We start from the raw sequence: 17,998 nt of genomic DNA on the forward strand, positions 1-17,998 counted from the left end.
ATTTTCAACTTTTCGGACTGGACGATCCGTCTATTCTTGGACTGGCCCCCCGTCCAAAGACATGCTTTGGGCCTCAAACTTTGTCAATCCGAAATGGGGGGCGCCTACATTTGACCTACAGTTGTCGGAGTTTGATCTTTTAGTCCAACTCTGTTAGGGGGCCTACAACAATTTTGGGAGGCGCCTATAGAAGCTACCCTCAAACTTAAGAGGTTAGAATTGTCTGTGGCGGGCCCAGGTTAATGAAAGATGCTCCTAATATGGAACAAGATAGTTAGTTGCATACTTCTTTTGTAAAATATTCTTGCGTTTTGCCCAAGTAACGGTGTACTCAACACGCCGACTTTACGGACGTTTTCTCTCTTTAACGCCGTCAACACTCTTCTTTTCTTCTAGAGAGAAATAAGGTTCTCTAATCTATTCCCCTTCTCCAAGATAGACAAGAAAACCCTTTTTTCCCATGAAAATCGTAGTTTTTAAGCCTCTTTTCATGATCTTTTCTCATTAAATCAGGTAATCTTTCTCCTACAATTGGCATTTGGATATCTTTGATCTTTGTTTCATTTTTCTATTCTTTCTAGGGTTTTAGCTGCAATTTTCTTGTTTTAAGAGTTCAATTTTGATACTGTTTGATTGGATATTGTGAGTTGTATTATTTAATCAAATTACTTCTGCTGATATTGGTTTATCTTGTTTGTTTGATCTCCAAATTGGCTGTATTTCTTAATGAAGTTGATTGATTTTGAGATTATGTATTGAAGAAGTTTAAGTTTTTTTCTTTCTTTTTTTCAAAAAGCTTTAATTTACTGGTCTGAAAAAAAGGCTTTAGGCTCTTGGAGAAGGGTTATTTCAAACGGTTGATTTCAATATCTATCTTGATTGAGCCTGTTGAAAAAATTTGATTCCGAAAGCACGGTGCCGTTTTGAGTCTTTTGTGACCTTGTTTCTTGAACTTCTAGTTCAGGAGTTTTGGGGTGAAATTCTACTTGACTGAAAGGAATTTTTTTGTTTCCGTATGTTTTGTTAAGATCAGGGAAGAAGATAGACTTGTACAAAAATGAACACTAACTGCAGAATTATGGTATGTTCTTCAACTTGCGGTTTTTTGCGTTAAAGATGTGCTTACGTGGAATCAATTACTTGTGTTTTTTTGTTTATATATACTCGTTAAAAAAAGTGGGACTTCTTGCTTCTTTCAAACAAAGTGATGAATCACAAGTTATTGTTGCTGCAATTTGTTCGATTCGAATTTGTATTCACCGAAATGTTATTACTTATAAGCAGTCTAGTTAAGGGCTTAAGGCAAGCCAAGCACCTCAGGTACCTTGACTTCATGTTGGGTATGTGTGTTGGAACTTCGAAGGTGAAGTAACTTTATGAACGTATATGCTTTTTGCGCTTTGGAATATGCAGAAAAGATATGTCTTACTAAATTCGGCATTTTCGGTGAAGACAGAAGTAAAACACTTAATACGCTATGAAATACGTACTTCATTTTAGTAAGAAGAATTTAGTAGGATGTGCCTTGAGTGTGCCTGCGCCCTTAATTAGTCTCCTTATTAGTAAGTGTATGATTCTCTAGTGAAACAATATGTTACTTTCTTGTTTTGAGCTATTATTACTTGTCAGTACTTCACTGAGTCTTTTGATTGCTGAATTACATTTCTTTTTAATGGAATAAGGCGGCATGAATACAATTGGGCAATCTGTTTCCTCATTATTGTATACAATTTTCAAACATGATAAAAGATGCACTGCTAAATGTAGGTCCATGACTCAGATTTGTTTAATTCGGACGCCATCTGTGTGCAGTTTGTTTAGAGCAGATGCTATGAAATATTTATTTTCCAAATAGATTTCCGGGTTTTTGTGCTATGATGCAGCCATGCAGGAAAGTATGAAGTAGATGGCGGGTGAGATGTGATGCTACGTAGTTTGATGCGAGGCTTGTCTAATTATGTTTTTCTTAATAAACTTATATAGAAGGGCTTCTACGTACATAAGCATAGTTATTATTTAAATGGAAAAACTTCAATGTATATATATATTTCTTTTACTATAATTCGAGAACTCCATAAAACATGAGAGAAAAGAAGAAATAACGAAAAAGAAAAAAAGAAAAAGAAAAAAAAGAAAAAAAAGAAAAAGGCTCAGGCCTCGGGGGTCGTTAGTTACTTCCAAGATCGATCACCATAGATGGTGACAGGGTCCTTGCGTTTGTGTATTTTGCCGACGCTTTATTACACAAGTTGGTAACCGTTGACATTGTTTAGGCGATAGAAGTCTGGCTTACGTTTCTTGGTGTTATAATTTATTAAAATTGAAAAAACCACTTTCTCCGTTATGATATGGCTTTGACTACTTGTCCAGTGCTCCTATGCTTGTTTGAGTTTATGGTCATAGTGGCTTACAACATTCTGTTAAAATGGTGGATGATGTGCTCGTCAATCGTCACGTGTATTGATTTTCCCGTGATCTGGACTCGATGCGTTACTTCGTTCTTTTAGCATTTGTGAAACAAATATTGTATGTTTCCGTGTCTACATTTAATGCTTCACTTAACTGCTTAATAATTTTATTTACTATCGGTTTCCACTTTCTATTGTTGTTCTTGTTTATTTGTATTTCTGTATTTGTAAGAGCTAGGATGTCTGGATTAGTATTAAACGGTCATTGATTTTAGCAATAAACAGAAATACCAATAAAGAAAAAGTTCCATACTATCTCTAATCTGAGTGGGGTAAGGTTTTATTCACATGCAGATCATCCTCATCAAAACCCTACCCACTCTATGCCCCAGTTCTCATCAGTTTTTACCATGGGACCACTCTCTACCCATTCTAGAAGGCTCTTAAGAAAATATACAGAACAACATCAAATGATTTAAGTCTATAGACTATAGTAGTATCGTGTTCTAGAAAATGTGAATACCAAAACAGAATAATTAAACATTTTATCTGTGGAAGGTTCATATCGATGTTATCTTACTTTCCGCTGTATATCGGTGTTCTTTTGTTCTGTTATTCCTTTTTTGTTGGTTAATGATCCGTGACATTGTCATGTGTACAAAATCCTGACTACTAACTTTTTCAGGGAGGAGTGCACTTCGTCGGCATGATTTTTGTAAGGTTCATCTAGATTAGAACTTGTACAGTAGATAGTAGTTCGACTTTGTGGAGTTAGATCTGTGCATAGGAATTGGTTTAATACAGAAAAATGAAAGTGAAGAGCGCAAAGGTATTGGATAATGGCCAAACAATTGTTGTTCATTTAAAGAGAGAGCAAGTAGCTCGTCGTGCTTCTCATCTTAGTGGAGCCGCTGGAATTGGAGCACAACGATGCTCCAGAAACTTGCCTTCCAAGAAACTAGGCAAGCGGGCGAGGTCGGTTGAATCCAATGACAGACGTGGGTCTCATGTTAGAAAATCTTTGCTGAAAAACTACTCAAATTTTATGAAGAGTGGGTTGCCGCAACGATTAATGTTTTATGATAATGGGAAATGGACAGATCTTCCAGGAAATACCGTTGGGTTGGTTAAAGAAGATTTTATGGTTAAGAAGGCAGCCATAGAAGTGGAGTTCGAGGGTTATAGGTCTGTTTTGGACTTTCTTCACATGGTTCAGATTGATCTGAAGACAGGTTGTCAACACCCAATTGCATGGATTGATGAAGGAGGCAGTTGTTTCTTCCCTGAATTTTATTGTGATGCTGATGAATCACGCGAGTGCTTTCAGCCCAGGTTTGAGAATGATAACAGACTCCTCCATTCTGAGCCAAATGCGACGCATGAAATAAAGTTGCAATTAGATATTGAATTGACTGCAGCTAGCTCGAAGCCTGTGGAATACATTGAAGGGTCAACTAAACGTGTTAAAAGGCTTAAAATTGATGGAAAACCTGCTAGCTTCTGTCATGAGATGGAAGAGGATGGCAGTCAGGAAAAGCCAGATGAAATTGAGGAGGCTTGTGGGGAGACGAAATTGTTGAATGCCTCACAAAACCCAATTCTAGAGTCTATGCATGAGAAATTGTCCTCTGACCATGTGGAGAAAATGTTTCTTAAGGGTATGGGCTCACTCTTAAGTGCAAAAAATGTATCTGGAATACAGCATGGTTCGGGTATGTCAGCACAGGCTCGATTGGAGCTCTTCCTGAAGCAGGTTGAGATCACAAAAAAATATCGTGGCAGTGCAAATGTTCGGTATGCTTGGCTTGCTTCTTCGAAAGAAGCAGTATCTAGGATATTGATGCATGGACTGGGGATTGATGGATTGCCCAAAACTAGCCCAAGATATGGGCATGGTGTTCATCTTACCTCGGCTGACTGCTCCAATATCAGGTGCATATTTTTGTCTAGAGATTATGAAGTTTCACCTTTAGTTATGTGGAAGTTGCCGTGTACTTGTTATTTTCTTCTGGCTACTAGTTTGACTGTTTTTATCGTTGGAACCAATTGAGGTCAATAGACTAGATATATATTTATATTCAGTTTAGTAGAATGGGAGATTTACTTTTATTGGTTTTAGAAAAATGTCTTTCCCCTCTGGAGGCGGTTTGCTCTGGAAAAGCGTTCGTTTTAATGCTTATTTATCAATGCGTAATTCGTAAAACTCGTACATTAATTTCGTAAGAGAAATATTATATAATACAACATGAGTTACATATCATAGTACTTTCTTACTTCCATCATTGCTATAATAATGTAATTCTCTAGTGTTTACAAACAATGGTATCTAATGTTGCATAAACTCAATCAGTCTGAACATCTTTTCTTGGTTGTAGGTGCCTATGTCTCAAGGTGAGTACAAACCTACTCACCTCGAGTAGAGCCTTGAGGCATATGCCTCTACATGCAATGTAGGAGATCTATAAAGATAAGAGTGATATGAAAAATTAAAATTAGCTCAATGACAATTCATATTTATTTTACCAATGAATAATATCCTAATATTATCCTTCATATCTAATTTGTTTATTCTGAGGTGTGGTCTGTTGAAGTTAAAATATCACTACCTGCCTATGCTTAGACGTGTTTGTAATTGCAATAACTTTAATAGGTTGTTGAATAGAGACATTGCGTAGGTTACTTTTTCTTATGCCTTTTTTTTCCCTGTTGCAGCTCAAGGTATTGTGATGTTGACGAAAATGATGTACGGTATCTCTTGTTGTGCCGTGTTATTATGGGAAACATGGAACTTGTGAATGCAGGATCTGAACAGTTTCACCCTAGTAGCGAAAATTTTGATAGTGGTGTAGATGATCTTCAAAATCCAAAGCATTATGTAATATGGAATGTGAATATGAACACTCACATCTTTCCTGAGTTCGCTGTCAGTTTCAGGGCGCCTCCTAATGTCAAAGGTGATATTTGCAATATAGACCTATTTTTTATTTATTTATGTGATATTAAATTCACTTTACTATCAGGAATGAAGTCCTTTTTCTGCTGTGGTACATAACTACGTACTTATAATGAAATCCAATTTCTGTATTTGGATCATGTAACTGGTTTATAATGTTTAGATGTATTACATGCTACTCAGCCATGTTTACTATTTGGTCTGGGGATAGAAATTTCTGTTATTCCTATTTCAGCTTCTTAAATACTTGAGCTTTGTTTTTCTTTTTTTACTGATGGTTCTATGATACAGAGCGTTTAGTTTCAAATCAGAACAGAGTTGACGGGTCTATGGTCACAAATTCTGCTTGCCAACTGCGATTCCAGCAATTCTCTCCTCTTGGCCCAGTAAGACTCCACATTGAAGCTGTAGTTGAATCTTAATTATAATAATGCGATCTGTATTAGATTAAAATTAGCTGATGAAAATTGCGTACTTTTTTTGTCGTTCTAAAACTCAAATCTATTATTTTCGAATTGGTTCTCTTTACTTAAAAACCGATGTATTTAAATAGTTTGAGCTTTGCAGCAAGGAATACGATATTCTCCATCACTGGTTGTGTCCCAGTGAGATTATTTCTATTGATATTTACCTTTTGTTGTTAACAAAATTTTACTTCTCTCTTTTTCTAGGTGGAAGATGGTAATGCGTCAACTCAGACTCAGGGATTAAAACCAACTACTGAATCGAAACCTCAGAAGGTTCCAAAATCACCATGGATGGCTTTTCCTACTGTTTTTGCAGCTATCAAGGATAAAGTTCCACCAAAGGCTATGGATTCAGTAAATCTTCATTATGACTTGTTTAGGGTAATGGACTGACAAACCCCCGTTCCTTTTCGATACCCTACTCTGTCCCCCAGAAGGCATGCTCCTTGAAGAGTTTAATAAGGTTTATTTTGCTTTAATCAGAGGAAAACAATCAGCCGGGAAGAGTTTGTGCAAAGGTTGAGGTGCATAATTGGTGATAGTCTATTGAGGTCTACGATCATTAGTCTTCGGAAGAGCAACGTAAGTTTGTATGATTTTGATAATTTAGCATATCTAACACCGCTGCATCTATTCATATTATAACTGGACAAAGTGAGAATAGGCCCACATGAGAGAAGGGTGAACTAGTAATTAAGAATAAAATGTCTAGGTCTTCTCCACTCATTGCCCAATTGAGTTTGAGTTGGATAACCACAAACCTCACTTGGTATCAGAGCTAGGCCACACATGACAGGTTTAAATGCCACATGTGCTCCACGTCACTCGGAAAAAAACACGTCTTAGGCTCAAAAAACGCCACACGTGAGGGGGCGTGTGAGAATAGTCCCATGTGGGAGAAGAGTGAACTAATAACCAAGAATAAATTGTCTAGATTCTCTCTACTCATTGGCAATTGGTTTAGAGTTGGATGGCCACAAACTTAACATATTATCCATTTTGATGATATTTTGATAACTTAGCATAACTTTTATTGTTCGTCTTCTGATTCTTGGTAATAACATTCTCTGATGGCATCTTGCATATAGTCTGTAGATTACTATCAGCAAGGGTTACATTGTGTGCTAGCTGTAGGCTGAGTTGGACGTGCCCCAACACGGAAACCATAAGTTCGTTTTAGCAGAAGTGCAAAAAGGGAGAGCTACGTTGATGGATGGTCTCCAGCTGCTGTTCTCCCTTTTCCTCTTATTCTGCGTAACTTACCCATATCTCAGCATTGCCTTTCTGAGGCCGCCATGTTCACCCATGTACACACGGTTCTGTACATGTTACATTTGAAAACAGCATGATTGTCACTCTAGGTTTACCTAAGCGAGGTCCGTTTAAATATTGTGGACCCTAAGACATGTAAAGGGATGTCGTCATATCAACAACAGTAACCCACGAAATTAATGATCTTGTAGCATTCAAAAATATGTGATTCCATTTCAAACATTATTTAATGACTGGCATTTGAAAAGCTATTTAATTTGTCGTCTGGTTATTAATTCTCACAATAGTTTATTTATATATGAATATGCAGTTAACTACTGCTGCTGCTGGTTGTGGAACAGTAGTGCCGGAACAGGAGAAAGAACCTTGATCTAATAGATAGGATTTCTCCCTTCATACTGCAATGGTGCATATATACTTGTGTTCGAAAAAATCTGCAGCTCTGCTGTAAAAGGGAATAACAATATGACTGTAAGGTCTTGTTGGTGTCTATTGCAGGCAAATGCGTCGACATGAAAGATTTTCATACGTTTTAGGGTTCTCAGGAATTTCAGATACATAAATTACATTTTTTTTTAATATTTACAATCTTGAATGTTTGTATGGTTGGCTTCTTTTGGTTTTATTGCCCCCTTTTTTTCTTTTCTTTTCTTTTTAAAATATAATAACGCCGGGTAACAATCTGATGGAATGTGCAAACCGTTTGTTCAGCCTTGATATATTCTTCTACGGTATGTGTTGCACCTCCTAAGGTGTGAGTTCCTCTTTCAACAACAAAAAAAGCTGTGAGTTCATCGCTGGTTCCTTCACTCAATTTCATCTTGGGGAATGTACATATCAGCGTTTTACTTGGTGAATTGATGGATAATGGGTATCTTTGATTTTAAAATTGTTCGGGTTTGCAAAAAACAGTTGATGGGAATGGCGTTAGAAAAATGCCCATTCAAATTCCGAATCGGAGTAAAATTCTCTTCAAAATTTAGGTTGAAAGCCCTGATTTGGATTAAAGAATTAAGATTCTGATGGAGGATAGTAAGAAGTAATATTTGCAACACCAAGATAACTCATTCAAAATTTAATAAAAGAACATAGCCATAAACATCAAAATGTAGGCTACCTGCATAAATCAGTAAAGGTGAAGGTTTTACAGAGATCAGCATTTCCATGACAAGTTACATATATTCCATCATCGCTCTTGACTGTTTAAGCTAAATCCGAAGGTGAATTCTTCTCAGTTGATGGATCCCAACCAGGAGGTTTGATGTTTGGCCAATCGCCACGACATCCTAGCCTTATGTAGAGACTCTTCTTTCCTTCAAAGATAATAGTTAAGTACGTGAGTTCGACTTCATATTAGTTTTGGCAGTTTAATGTCGAAAACAAGAGCTTCCCAAACAAGCTTATGAATTTCATTTCTCCAAAAATGGTTTTGGTAATTCAATGATATTTTCTACGTCGCATCCAGAATTCACTAGAAAGTAAAAAACCCCATTAGTGAAACCAAATGTTGGTAAATTACCTGGAAGTTTGTTGTCTGATAAGATTAATCTTTTAAGAGCACTCAAACAAGCTTGTGCCACAGGTTGAGCAAGATCAGGACCCGACTCCCCGATTTTGACAACCATTTCGGCATTTGAATATGCTTTACTCCTATCTAGTATTTCCATCTTAACCTCCTCTTTTGCTGAATCTTCATCTGCACGGAAAATTAGTTTAAAGCAGCACATACACAATTCCATCGAGAGCAAGTAATTACATTTCCATTATTCAGAGCATGGGATGATCGAACTCGAGGTAACCTACTAATGGTACCCTTCCAAGAGGCCTACTTGCTTCGGGTTTATACTAATGAGTATAAGATTGGTTCAATGCAGCCTCCGTTTAGATTCCGAGCGACTCTAGAACCATAAAAAGAACAACTATAAATGGAAAGCATCGTTTGACCCACACGAAGAAGAAAAGGCAGATACCTTACCAGTAGCTTCAGACTGAGATAACCATATCGTGAATCCTGAATAAAGGTGTCTCCACTTATCACTTCTTCGAGCAGCTCCATAGTGTCCCCCTAATGTTGCAATGACAGCACGGACATGACTGTATGTAAATAGAGACACTATAAGCGTGTCCTCTTCTCTCCGAGAAAAAAGAAAGAAAAGAATGTAAGCATCTGATCTGGTAATTGTTTGTACCTGCTAAGACTTTCTAGAACAGCACTTTCAGCTTCTGCTACAGAATCAACACCCTCTGTTGTTACCCCTAGAAGCAACAAAACTAGTTAATGCATGAAAAGATGGGGCCGAGGTATGTGGTATCTGGTAACCAGCAAGAGATATCTAAACCTAGGAACCAGGTCCATATATTTTTATGGCCCATAAGCGAACACCTAATATTTGAACACACGACTAGGAGTTCAGAAGTTGGGGGGTTGAAGATGTGTACTATAAGGGCATGAAATAAAAGAAAACCGATTCCAACAACCAGTAAAGGAAGTGCAGTATAGTTAAACCCACAAGCATCGATTGTCTGTTTAGCAAAAGCTTCCAGCAAATCCTTTGTATTAAGTGGAGTGTACCTGAGAGATCAGTAATCAGGCATTCATATGTCATCTATCAATGTATTCGTAAAAAATAAAACCCATGTTTTGGTTTTAAATAAGGTTAAAAAACATTCTTTAGCAAGTGAATTGAGAGTAGCCAAATATAACAGTTTCCTTCAACAAATTAATAGGTAAACAGAGTAGATAAGGCAGAAGCATACCCAATACCACTAGCAAGTTCTTTAGCCACACTTTGATTAATTTCAGCTGAATCCCCAACTATATAAATTGATGTTCCTTTTAGCAGCGGAACAACTCCTACTTTAAGGGATTCCCATGATTCCACAAAGTCAGGCCACTTCAAGTCCGGGTCATGCTTCTTCAAGTTTACAACTAGTTGGTCCTCGTCTATATACCTTTCCGAAAAGAAATATAAGAGAGTAAATTAATTTCAATCATGTACTGGATTTAGCAATACATATTGATGCATATACATATATAAGTTAATTCGTCGCTAGCTTTCTCTAAAACAACGCTGTGTCTTCCCTTACCATCTCGACAGTGTCTTTCTCGACACATGATGCTTCATGAAAACACAAGTTTATGGGTATTGTTTAACATCTCTCTCTATTTAGTTCTATTTCGGGGTGTAACATTGTTGTTGGTGGGGAAGAAAACCATAACATGCCAGTAAACGACTCTACTTAGACAAACCACTGTCAAGAACTTGAACAGATAGTCAATGAGGATCTAGTTCGTACTTGGATGTCATAATCCTGTCTAAGCCGGCTGCTAAAGGTGGAACGTTAAAATTTCACTCATTTCAATATAACTCATCGATATCAATTTTTATAACACTCGATAACAAATTAGAAGTCATTTATACAAACCATATAGTTTCTCCGGGCTTGATCTTCCCATATAAATCAGTAGTTTCTAGTAGAGTAATAAGTGACCCAGAGGACTTCATCCTGATTGTTAAGGAATTCTCATTTGCATCCACAAAAATATCTTTAGAATTTTGAACATCTTTGACTCCTAACTGTATCCTCAATTCTACCTCAGCACCACCATCAGAAAACTGCATTAGGGTTTTTACATACAAATATATTCTCAATTCACAGCAACCAACAAAAACAAACTAATTACAATTACAAACAACAAAAGTTCTAGAGAAAATTATGATAGATAAAGATGAACATCAAAATTTTCATCAATGTCAATGTGGGTAGTCTAAATTTTGAGCCTCCAGTAGATTAATCATCGAATTTTCCATAAAATTCAATCTGGGTAGTCAGAATTTTGAAGCTCCATTTGGGTAATCATCATAAATTTTCAGGTTGGTTGATTTCAATTTTAATTTCCATAATTTTGCACTAGAGAATGGAAGTATAAAAACAAATAGAGAAGGAAAAATAGGGTTTTTTGTTACATTACCTCGTAATCTTTAGTGTTAATGGAAAAGGTTGAGAGAGAACTTTTACATGAAATGCATCGCAATCTGTTAAAAGGGACGAAGCTATTGATTTGAAGATGAGATTGGGGAGATAAACAGAATTTCTTCTTTAAGGAGAAAATAAGGTTGGAACCGTTTGAAAGATTGAATTTGGGTGGAATAGAGAGTTCTAGGGTTTTAAGATGGTTTTGGGAGTTCAGGCAGATAGTTGTTGGGAGAAGACTAGTAGGAGCTGCCATTTTTGTGACACAGAAAGAGTGAGAGGATAAGAGAGCCGTTAAGATTAGGAATCGGAGAGCAACGTTATAAAGGTTAAACGGTTTTTTAACGGTGTAAGAGCATCTCCTGCCCCAGCCCGGCGCTCCAAGCCCAGCAGCTTGGAGCGGAGGCTGGAGCCCCAACATTAGTCGCCCCTAACATTAGGGGCGACTGAAGGGGGTCCCCATGTGACCGTTGGGGTCCCCAACGGTCACATTGGGGACAGATCTAGCCGTTGGTTTCAGATCTACCTTTTTTTTTTTTTTTTTTTAAAAAAAATAAAAATAAAAACATTAAATAATTAAATATAAAATTAAAAAAAAAGCTAAAAAATAACAAAAATCAAAACAACCATTAATAATGAAATTATATTAATACAAACCGACTTTTGCATTAATAATCCGACGATCTAAAACGCAAAACTAATAATCCGACGATAGAAAACACAATACTAATAATCCAACGACCAAAAGTTATTCATTGTCATCGTTTGATCTCGTATTCCATAAGTGTTCAATAAGATCTGCATTCAACCGAGAATGAGTATCTTGGCTTCTAATTCGACCTACACGTTCAAGCACTTCGTCCGATAAGTCTTCTCCACGCTCTAACGGACCCATTTCATATCCCTCAATATTGGTTGTAGCATTTGGACCTCTTCAATAATCATGTTATGCATTATGATACATGCCTTCATAATGTCACTCATGGTCTTTACGTCCCACCAACGTGACGGTCCCCGAATAATTCCCCAACGAGCTTGCAGTACACCAAAAACTCGTTCAACGTCTTTTCGAACCGACTCTTGTCTTTTGGCATAATATGCTTCTTTTGGACCATGTGGATTAGCAATAGTTTTAACTAAAGTACCCCATGGAGGGTATATCCCATTAGCAAGATAATAACCCATATTATATTGTGTGACATTAACTACATAATTAACTGGGGGACTCTCATTGCTTAACAGTTGATCAAAAACCGGTGAACGTTCAAGAACATTAATGTCATTGCAGGATCCAAGCATCCCAAAAAATGCATGCCATATATGGAGGTCTGACGATGCAACTGCTTCTAGGATGATAGTTGGGGCTTTGACATGGCCAGTGTAGGATCCGTGCCATGAGGCAGGAAATTTACTCCATTCGCAATGCATACAATCGATACTCCCTAGCATTCCAGGAAATCCTTGCGATTCACCAAGTGCTAGGAGTCTAGATATATCTAACTCATTCGGATCTCTCAAGTATCTAGGGCCGAACACATGGATGACTCCGATTAGAAATTCTCTTAAAGATTCAATGATAGTAGACTTACCAATCCGATAATATTCGTCTTGTGAGTCGGCCGCACATCCATATGCAAGCATCCTCATAACAGCTGTTATTTTTTGATGAGGTGAGCATCCCTTTTGCCCCAAATGCATCAACTCTTTCAGTAAATCTGGGGTTGTACCCCCCAACAACATTGAGAATACGCAAAAATAAACCACGATTCATCCTGTACCGTGTGCGAAACAATGTGTCATCATAAGTTCGAGTTTCATTGAAATAGTCTCTCATGATGTTTTCATGGCCGAGTTGTCTATTACGATCTATAGTTTGGCGACCAAAAACAGAACCAACATGACGAGAACGTTTTCGTGTAGCGTTATTTTCCATTTCTTCTAACATTCTACGATCATCGTCATCTCTTTGTCGAGCCCATTCATCTTCTTCAAACATCAACATTAATAAAGTAAAATTGGAATTCATGGGATTCAAAGGATTTATGGGATTCATAATATTCATAGGATCCATGGTAGAGAAAGAAGAAGATGAAGTTTGATGAGAAAGAAGAAGATGAAGTTTGATGAGTTTGTAGAGAAAGGGAGATGTATTTATAGAGAAATATGAGATATTTAATATGGTGGTTGGATAGTTAATAATATTTAATATGGTAGAAAAGAGGGAAGTTCAAATTTCAAATTCAAATTTTCGGCCTCAAGAGAGGCTGCGGCTGGAGCTGAATTTTAGAGGCTGAGCTGAGGCCAATAATTTTAGGTGAAAAAGTGGTTTTTTCGGCATAAGACAGGCTGGGATTGGAGATGCTCTAACGGCCTTGTCAATGGTTTTTGGGTGGGGAGCGGCTAATAACACCAGTTCAAAGTGCTGTTAGTCCCCGCCCTCTATTAGCCCCCGATACGGATCATTATGAGGCACCCGAGAGACCCATATTTTCTGACTCTAGTTAAAACCCAAATCTTGCGCCCAAATGACCAAATCTCCATCCCTCATGCTGCCCTAATTTGAAACCGAGAGAGCTACTGAGATCGAGAGAGAGAGACCAACTATTTCAACTCGATTTCTTCATCTTCTTCCTTAATTTCTTGCTCGAAGAAGAAGATCCTTCACCTCTCGACCTTTCTCTTGCACACCTTGCTTCGTTCGTGGTGTAGAAGGACAGATCCAAGACCTTCAATTTTCATTTTAGGTAAGATTATAAATTCTTAGTTTTGCTTCGATTCATCTCAGTAAGAGAAGGTTATTTGTGATTTATATGTTCATAATACTAGGAAGTACTTGTATGATGTATGTTTGTGGAAGATTTGTAGTGGTTTGCCTTTAAAACTTTAGATCGTGAATCTGTGTAAGTTCAGACTCAAACGAGTTCGAACTGTGTCGGACTATCCAATCCGAATATGTACGGATAGGTCAGTCCAAACAGACAGCGTCATGTTCATTCCCTTATTTGTTTTTCTTAGTTGTGTTTATTCTTCACCCCAGATTATTCCTTTATTTCCATGGTTGGGTTCATCCTACCGGGTGCGAGAGGGCTCGTAGAGTTCAGAGTCAAATAGGGGTTAATATTTCGGTTTCGACAGAAGAACCAATTGCTACACCACACTTAGAGAGGACCAATAGTGTTGAACACAGGCATAATACACAACAAAAGGAACCAATATCAGACCCTTATCTGGGAGGTCCGTCAAATTGATCTTTGCTTTGAGGGTTCGAGGAACACATTGCGTTCCTAATGTAGAAGAAATTGGCAAGTTTAGTCTTGTCATTGAATAAATAATTTAGTTATCTTTTTTGTTAATGTTTATTTCCTTTTTGTTATTTTAATTTAAGAAAGACTGCCTTTGAAATTACACAATCATGCTTCCACTGTTCTCATCAGATCTCTATCCATCGAGACAATATATGAAATAAAGAAAGCGCAAGTGTGAGACTTGGAACGGGAGTGCGACGAAGTTCAGTAAATGGTTCAGAATACGAGACTGGATCCCACTGCCAAGTATTCGTACCAAAAGTTGGATCGAATCCTACTTTCGACATTTGTGGAGAGGTGGTACAAAGACACTAACACTTTCCATATGCCCTCTGGATAGATGACGATCACGTTAGAAGACGTGAATCGTATGTAAGGTCTTCCGATGATAGGTGATGTGGTTTACGCACCAGAGGAGAACGATGAAGAAGATATAATTGTGGTGACCCGACTTCTAGGTGTACACTATGATTATGTTGAAGAAGAAATGGGTACTTCAAGATTGGTCTGGTTGAAATGGTTGAGACAGAAATTTAGTGGATCTAAAGCTGAAGACAATAAATATTTCTGAATCAATGAAATTGTTTCCGTTCAATTTCTCCTTCTCAAGAATTGAACATAGGTTGAAGACTCCTTCTTTTATCATAATTAAACTACATAAAATAAATGCAAAGTAATTTTAAAACTTGTTATAATTACAAAATCTAATTTGTCATATTTAGTCAATGAAATCCGTCCCTGGTTGAATAATATGATTCCAAGATCCCATTTCTTCGATCTTAAGATACTAGGGCCCTGTCCTCAACCTCGTCGACCTAGGTGAGTAAACTCTTTACTGGTCATACTCTTATGACTCTTGGTTAATTGATGAACCACACGTTAATGTGTTGGATTGATCATTTGCCTCGATGTCCAAAACCCTTGTGCTAACTCGTTGAGAATAACAATTTAGACGTGTAGACTTCTGCCAAGGTCTACCCGTATTGTCCCAAGGTAAAAGATGGCATCCCTGTGGAGGCAGACCCATTATTAATGAACAAGGGCGCCATAGGTGTCTTAGTCTGGGTAGGCTTTACTCACAATTATTTTTAGGGACTTAGACGTTTTTGTCGTACATGCAATACTGTAAACTCAAACATAACCATCCACGACATAAAACGTAAATAAATAAGTAAATGCACGCAAGAAAATAAATCGAACACATCGGGATCCTAGTATGGACCCTAACCTTAAAAATCTAATCTTCTTCAGTTTTTTCTTGTTTTGCCTTTGATTCGCTTGGATCTCCATCCTCGAACCTCCACTTGAATCAGGATCCTATCCTTTAGTTCTTTATTGGACATTATTAACCCTAATTTGAAATTACAAGACTCAATGATATGCACATCGTATAAACCTTAGATTTGAATTAATTACATCAGGGACATATTTGTGCTTAAAAATTAGAATGAAAGAAAAATCTTCTAAGCCCAATTTCCACATTCACATCCATACATACACAATAATGTGACATTCATAATATAATCAAGTACGCATACTAGTTTAGATACGTCTCAAAGTTCGAATCTAGGTTCACTACAATCTATATAGCTTCTCGGGAGAAAATATTGACATTTCAATGTCAAACGGGCCCTGAGTCTATTTTCGTAAAATTTGGACTAATGACGCGTTTCAGTTTTATCCTCAACTATTTCTAAAATCGGTTTTAGGGAAAAACCCGCTTGGGCCTTCATATGACCCGGATCAATTTCGAAAAATTATGTATGTGGAACGAAGAGAAAAATTAAGAAAAAGACGAAAAACTCTTACTCGAGTCGAGACCCGAAATCTCAATCCGCAATCCAAGTCCAGACTGTGAATGTCTCAGGATAAGCCTTGATCAAGGTTCAAGACACTCTCGGCCTAGACCCATGGGTCTCGTGAAGGATATAATGCCTAAAGTCTGAAGGAATGGTATCCTTCCGAAGGAGTGTCCTTCAACCAAGGATGCAATGCGTACAATTTGGCGAATAGGATCTTAATGACCTTACTCGGAAGATCATTAGTCCGGTCCAATTAGGGGTCGTAATGCTTAGCTAGAAGCCAACTACGATCGTCGAATCAAGAGTTGATTCGCGGCTAACATAGACCGGATCCTACAAGGGTTACACATCAGAGTAGTGATTTGAACGGAGAGAATTGACTAGATGGATAATGGCAAATAAGTGGATTGGATCCATTATTGGTAAGTCCTGAATGATTCGGAGAAGTCCGAAGAGACAAACATGTCTGGGCCCAAAAGAGAGGCCCGGAAAGGCTTTAGGAAGGCCGGCCATGTGATGGTCGACCTAGGCAATAGGGCCGGCCATGTGATGGCCGGCTAGGCCCTAAGTGGACCGGCCAAGGAAGCCCATAGAGGGCTATGTTGGCCGGCCACCTTAAGTGACCCAAAGGAGGGTATTTCGGGTGTTGCCTAATAATTAGGTTTATGGAATCCTAGTTTGAGTCTAATACCTCTTCTAGGGATTTCTATATATATACCTAATTATACAACCTAAAAAAGGAGGCAATTCAAGAGCCAAGTTTGTGTGATCTTTTCTGAGTGTCTGAAAGAGTTTCAGAATATACATCTCAGAGAGAGAGAGAGAGAGAAAAGGAGTTTTCTCAAGTATCTAGTCAAGAAGAAGGAGTTCTTCATCTCAACCTTCAAGAAGGTCCTAGCTGACTGAAAGGAGGGAGTTTAAGTCATTACTCGGTGTCTCAAGTAGAGGAGCTACACTTGGAGCTCTTATCTTCCGAATACTGGTCGGGCTTTAGTTCGTGGGAAAGCGATTAAGAGGTAATCATCTTTCCAATCTAGTTCATTGGTATGTTCATGTATAGATCCTGGTAACTAGTGTTAAACATATAGATGTTTGAGATTCCGCTACCAACACTAGACAATTAGGTGTATGAGATACCCTAGTACGATCTCCTTCAGTGGCATCACGAGCCGTTTGCATGAACTATCTTTGACTAGACGAATTAGATTCATACTTGAACAACTAGATATAGTGTTTATGATGTTTGAATAGAGATTCAAGCATAGTTTGATGAGATCAAATTAGGGTTTTTGAATGAGATTCATGACCTAGAAACACTAAAAACATAGTTTTATGAAAAGAGTTTTCATAAACAAGCTTTAGGGTATAAGAATTTTGATAAAAATCATCAAAACCATGAAGATTGGTGGATGAATTTACCAAAAACAGTACCTAACAGCAGCTGGAACAAAGAAAAACAAAAAGAAAATCAGTTGGAACGGTTGGATTTCCAAAGAGTTTGGAAACCCTGCTGGCCGGACCAGACAGGACGCGTCCGGGCCGGACCAGCACGTCTCGGACAGACAGTCCGAGACAGACAGGGACACGGATTGGAAATCCCAGTCCGTGAAGGACCGGGAATCCTAGTCCGAGCCGGACTAGGAGTCCGAGACTCTCGGGTCTCGGACGTCCCAGAGCGTCTAGGACGCGTCTGGGATATCCCAGTCGGACACGGACTAGGAGTCCGAGACTCTCGGGTCTCGGACGTCCCAGCGCGTGGAAGACGCGTCTGGGATATCTCAGTCCGAGACGGAATAGGATTTCGAGACAGGAGCGT

General features: G+C 38.1%; 3 protein-coding genes across 5 annotated transcripts; 1 reads left to right on the forward strand and 2 right to left on the reverse strand.

Annotated features, from left to right (window-relative positions):
* Nucleotides 1-230: 230 nt before the first annotated feature.
* LOC147544338 (inactive poly [ADP-ribose] polymerase RCD1-like) lies at nucleotides 231-7,810 on the forward strand. 3 transcript variants are annotated; one of them, XM_086674134.1, is made up of 8 exons: nucleotides 231-513; nucleotides 1,029-1,081; nucleotides 3,094-4,340; nucleotides 5,121-5,362; nucleotides 5,653-5,747; nucleotides 6,033-6,209; nucleotides 6,312-6,410; nucleotides 7,411-7,810. In XM_086674134.1, the coding sequence occupies exons 3-8, from the start codon at nucleotides 3,217-3,219 to the stop codon at nucleotides 7,468-7,470; spliced, it is 1,797 nt and encodes a 598-aa protein (XP_086530260.1). In that variant the 5' UTR covers nucleotides 231-513; nucleotides 1,029-1,081; nucleotides 3,094-3,216; the 3' UTR covers nucleotides 7,471-7,810. The 3 variants fall into 3 exon arrangements, with proteins under 3 accessions (XP_086530260.1, XP_086530261.1, XP_086530262.1); XM_086674135.1 differs by having other exon boundaries at nucleotides 269-513; nucleotides 1,034-1,081; XM_086674136.1 differs by lacking the exon at nucleotides 1,029-1,081 and having other exon boundaries at nucleotides 283-513.
* A 335-nt stretch (nucleotides 7,811-8,145) lies between these two features.
* SKL2 (shikimate kinase like 2) lies at nucleotides 8,146-11,470 on the reverse strand. Its single transcript, XM_086674137.1, has 8 exons — nucleotides 11,074-11,470; nucleotides 10,527-10,717; nucleotides 9,858-10,052; nucleotides 9,611-9,672; nucleotides 9,290-9,356; nucleotides 9,076-9,194; nucleotides 8,620-8,796; nucleotides 8,146-8,413 (listed from the first exon to the last, which is right to left on the reverse strand). Exons 1-8 carry the CDS (start codon nucleotides 11,329-11,331, stop codon nucleotides 8,304-8,306), a joined length of 1,179 nt encoding a protein of 392 aa, XP_086530263.1. The 5' UTR covers nucleotides 11,332-11,470; the 3' UTR covers nucleotides 8,146-8,303.
* A 487-nt stretch (nucleotides 11,471-11,957) lies between these two features.
* LOC147544340 (protein ANTAGONIST OF LIKE HETEROCHROMATIN PROTEIN 1-like) lies at nucleotides 11,958-13,077 on the reverse strand. The gene is made up of 2 exons (XM_086635681.1): nucleotides 12,939-13,077; nucleotides 11,958-12,790 (listed from the first exon to the last, which is right to left on the reverse strand). The coding sequence occupies exons 1-2, from the start codon at nucleotides 13,075-13,077 to the stop codon at nucleotides 11,958-11,960; spliced, it is 972 nt and encodes a 323-aa protein (XP_086491807.1).
* Between the last annotated feature and the right edge of the window lie 4,921 nt (nucleotides 13,078-17,998).

Source organism: Eschscholzia californica, unplaced genomic scaffold, assembly GCF_041429995.1.
Source record: "Eschscholzia californica isolate CP2 unplaced genomic scaffold, dmEscCali1.0.p SCAF_4, whole genome shotgun sequence".
NCBI classification, from domain to species: domain Eukaryota; kingdom Viridiplantae; phylum Streptophyta; class Magnoliopsida; order Ranunculales; family Papaveraceae; genus Eschscholzia; species Eschscholzia californica.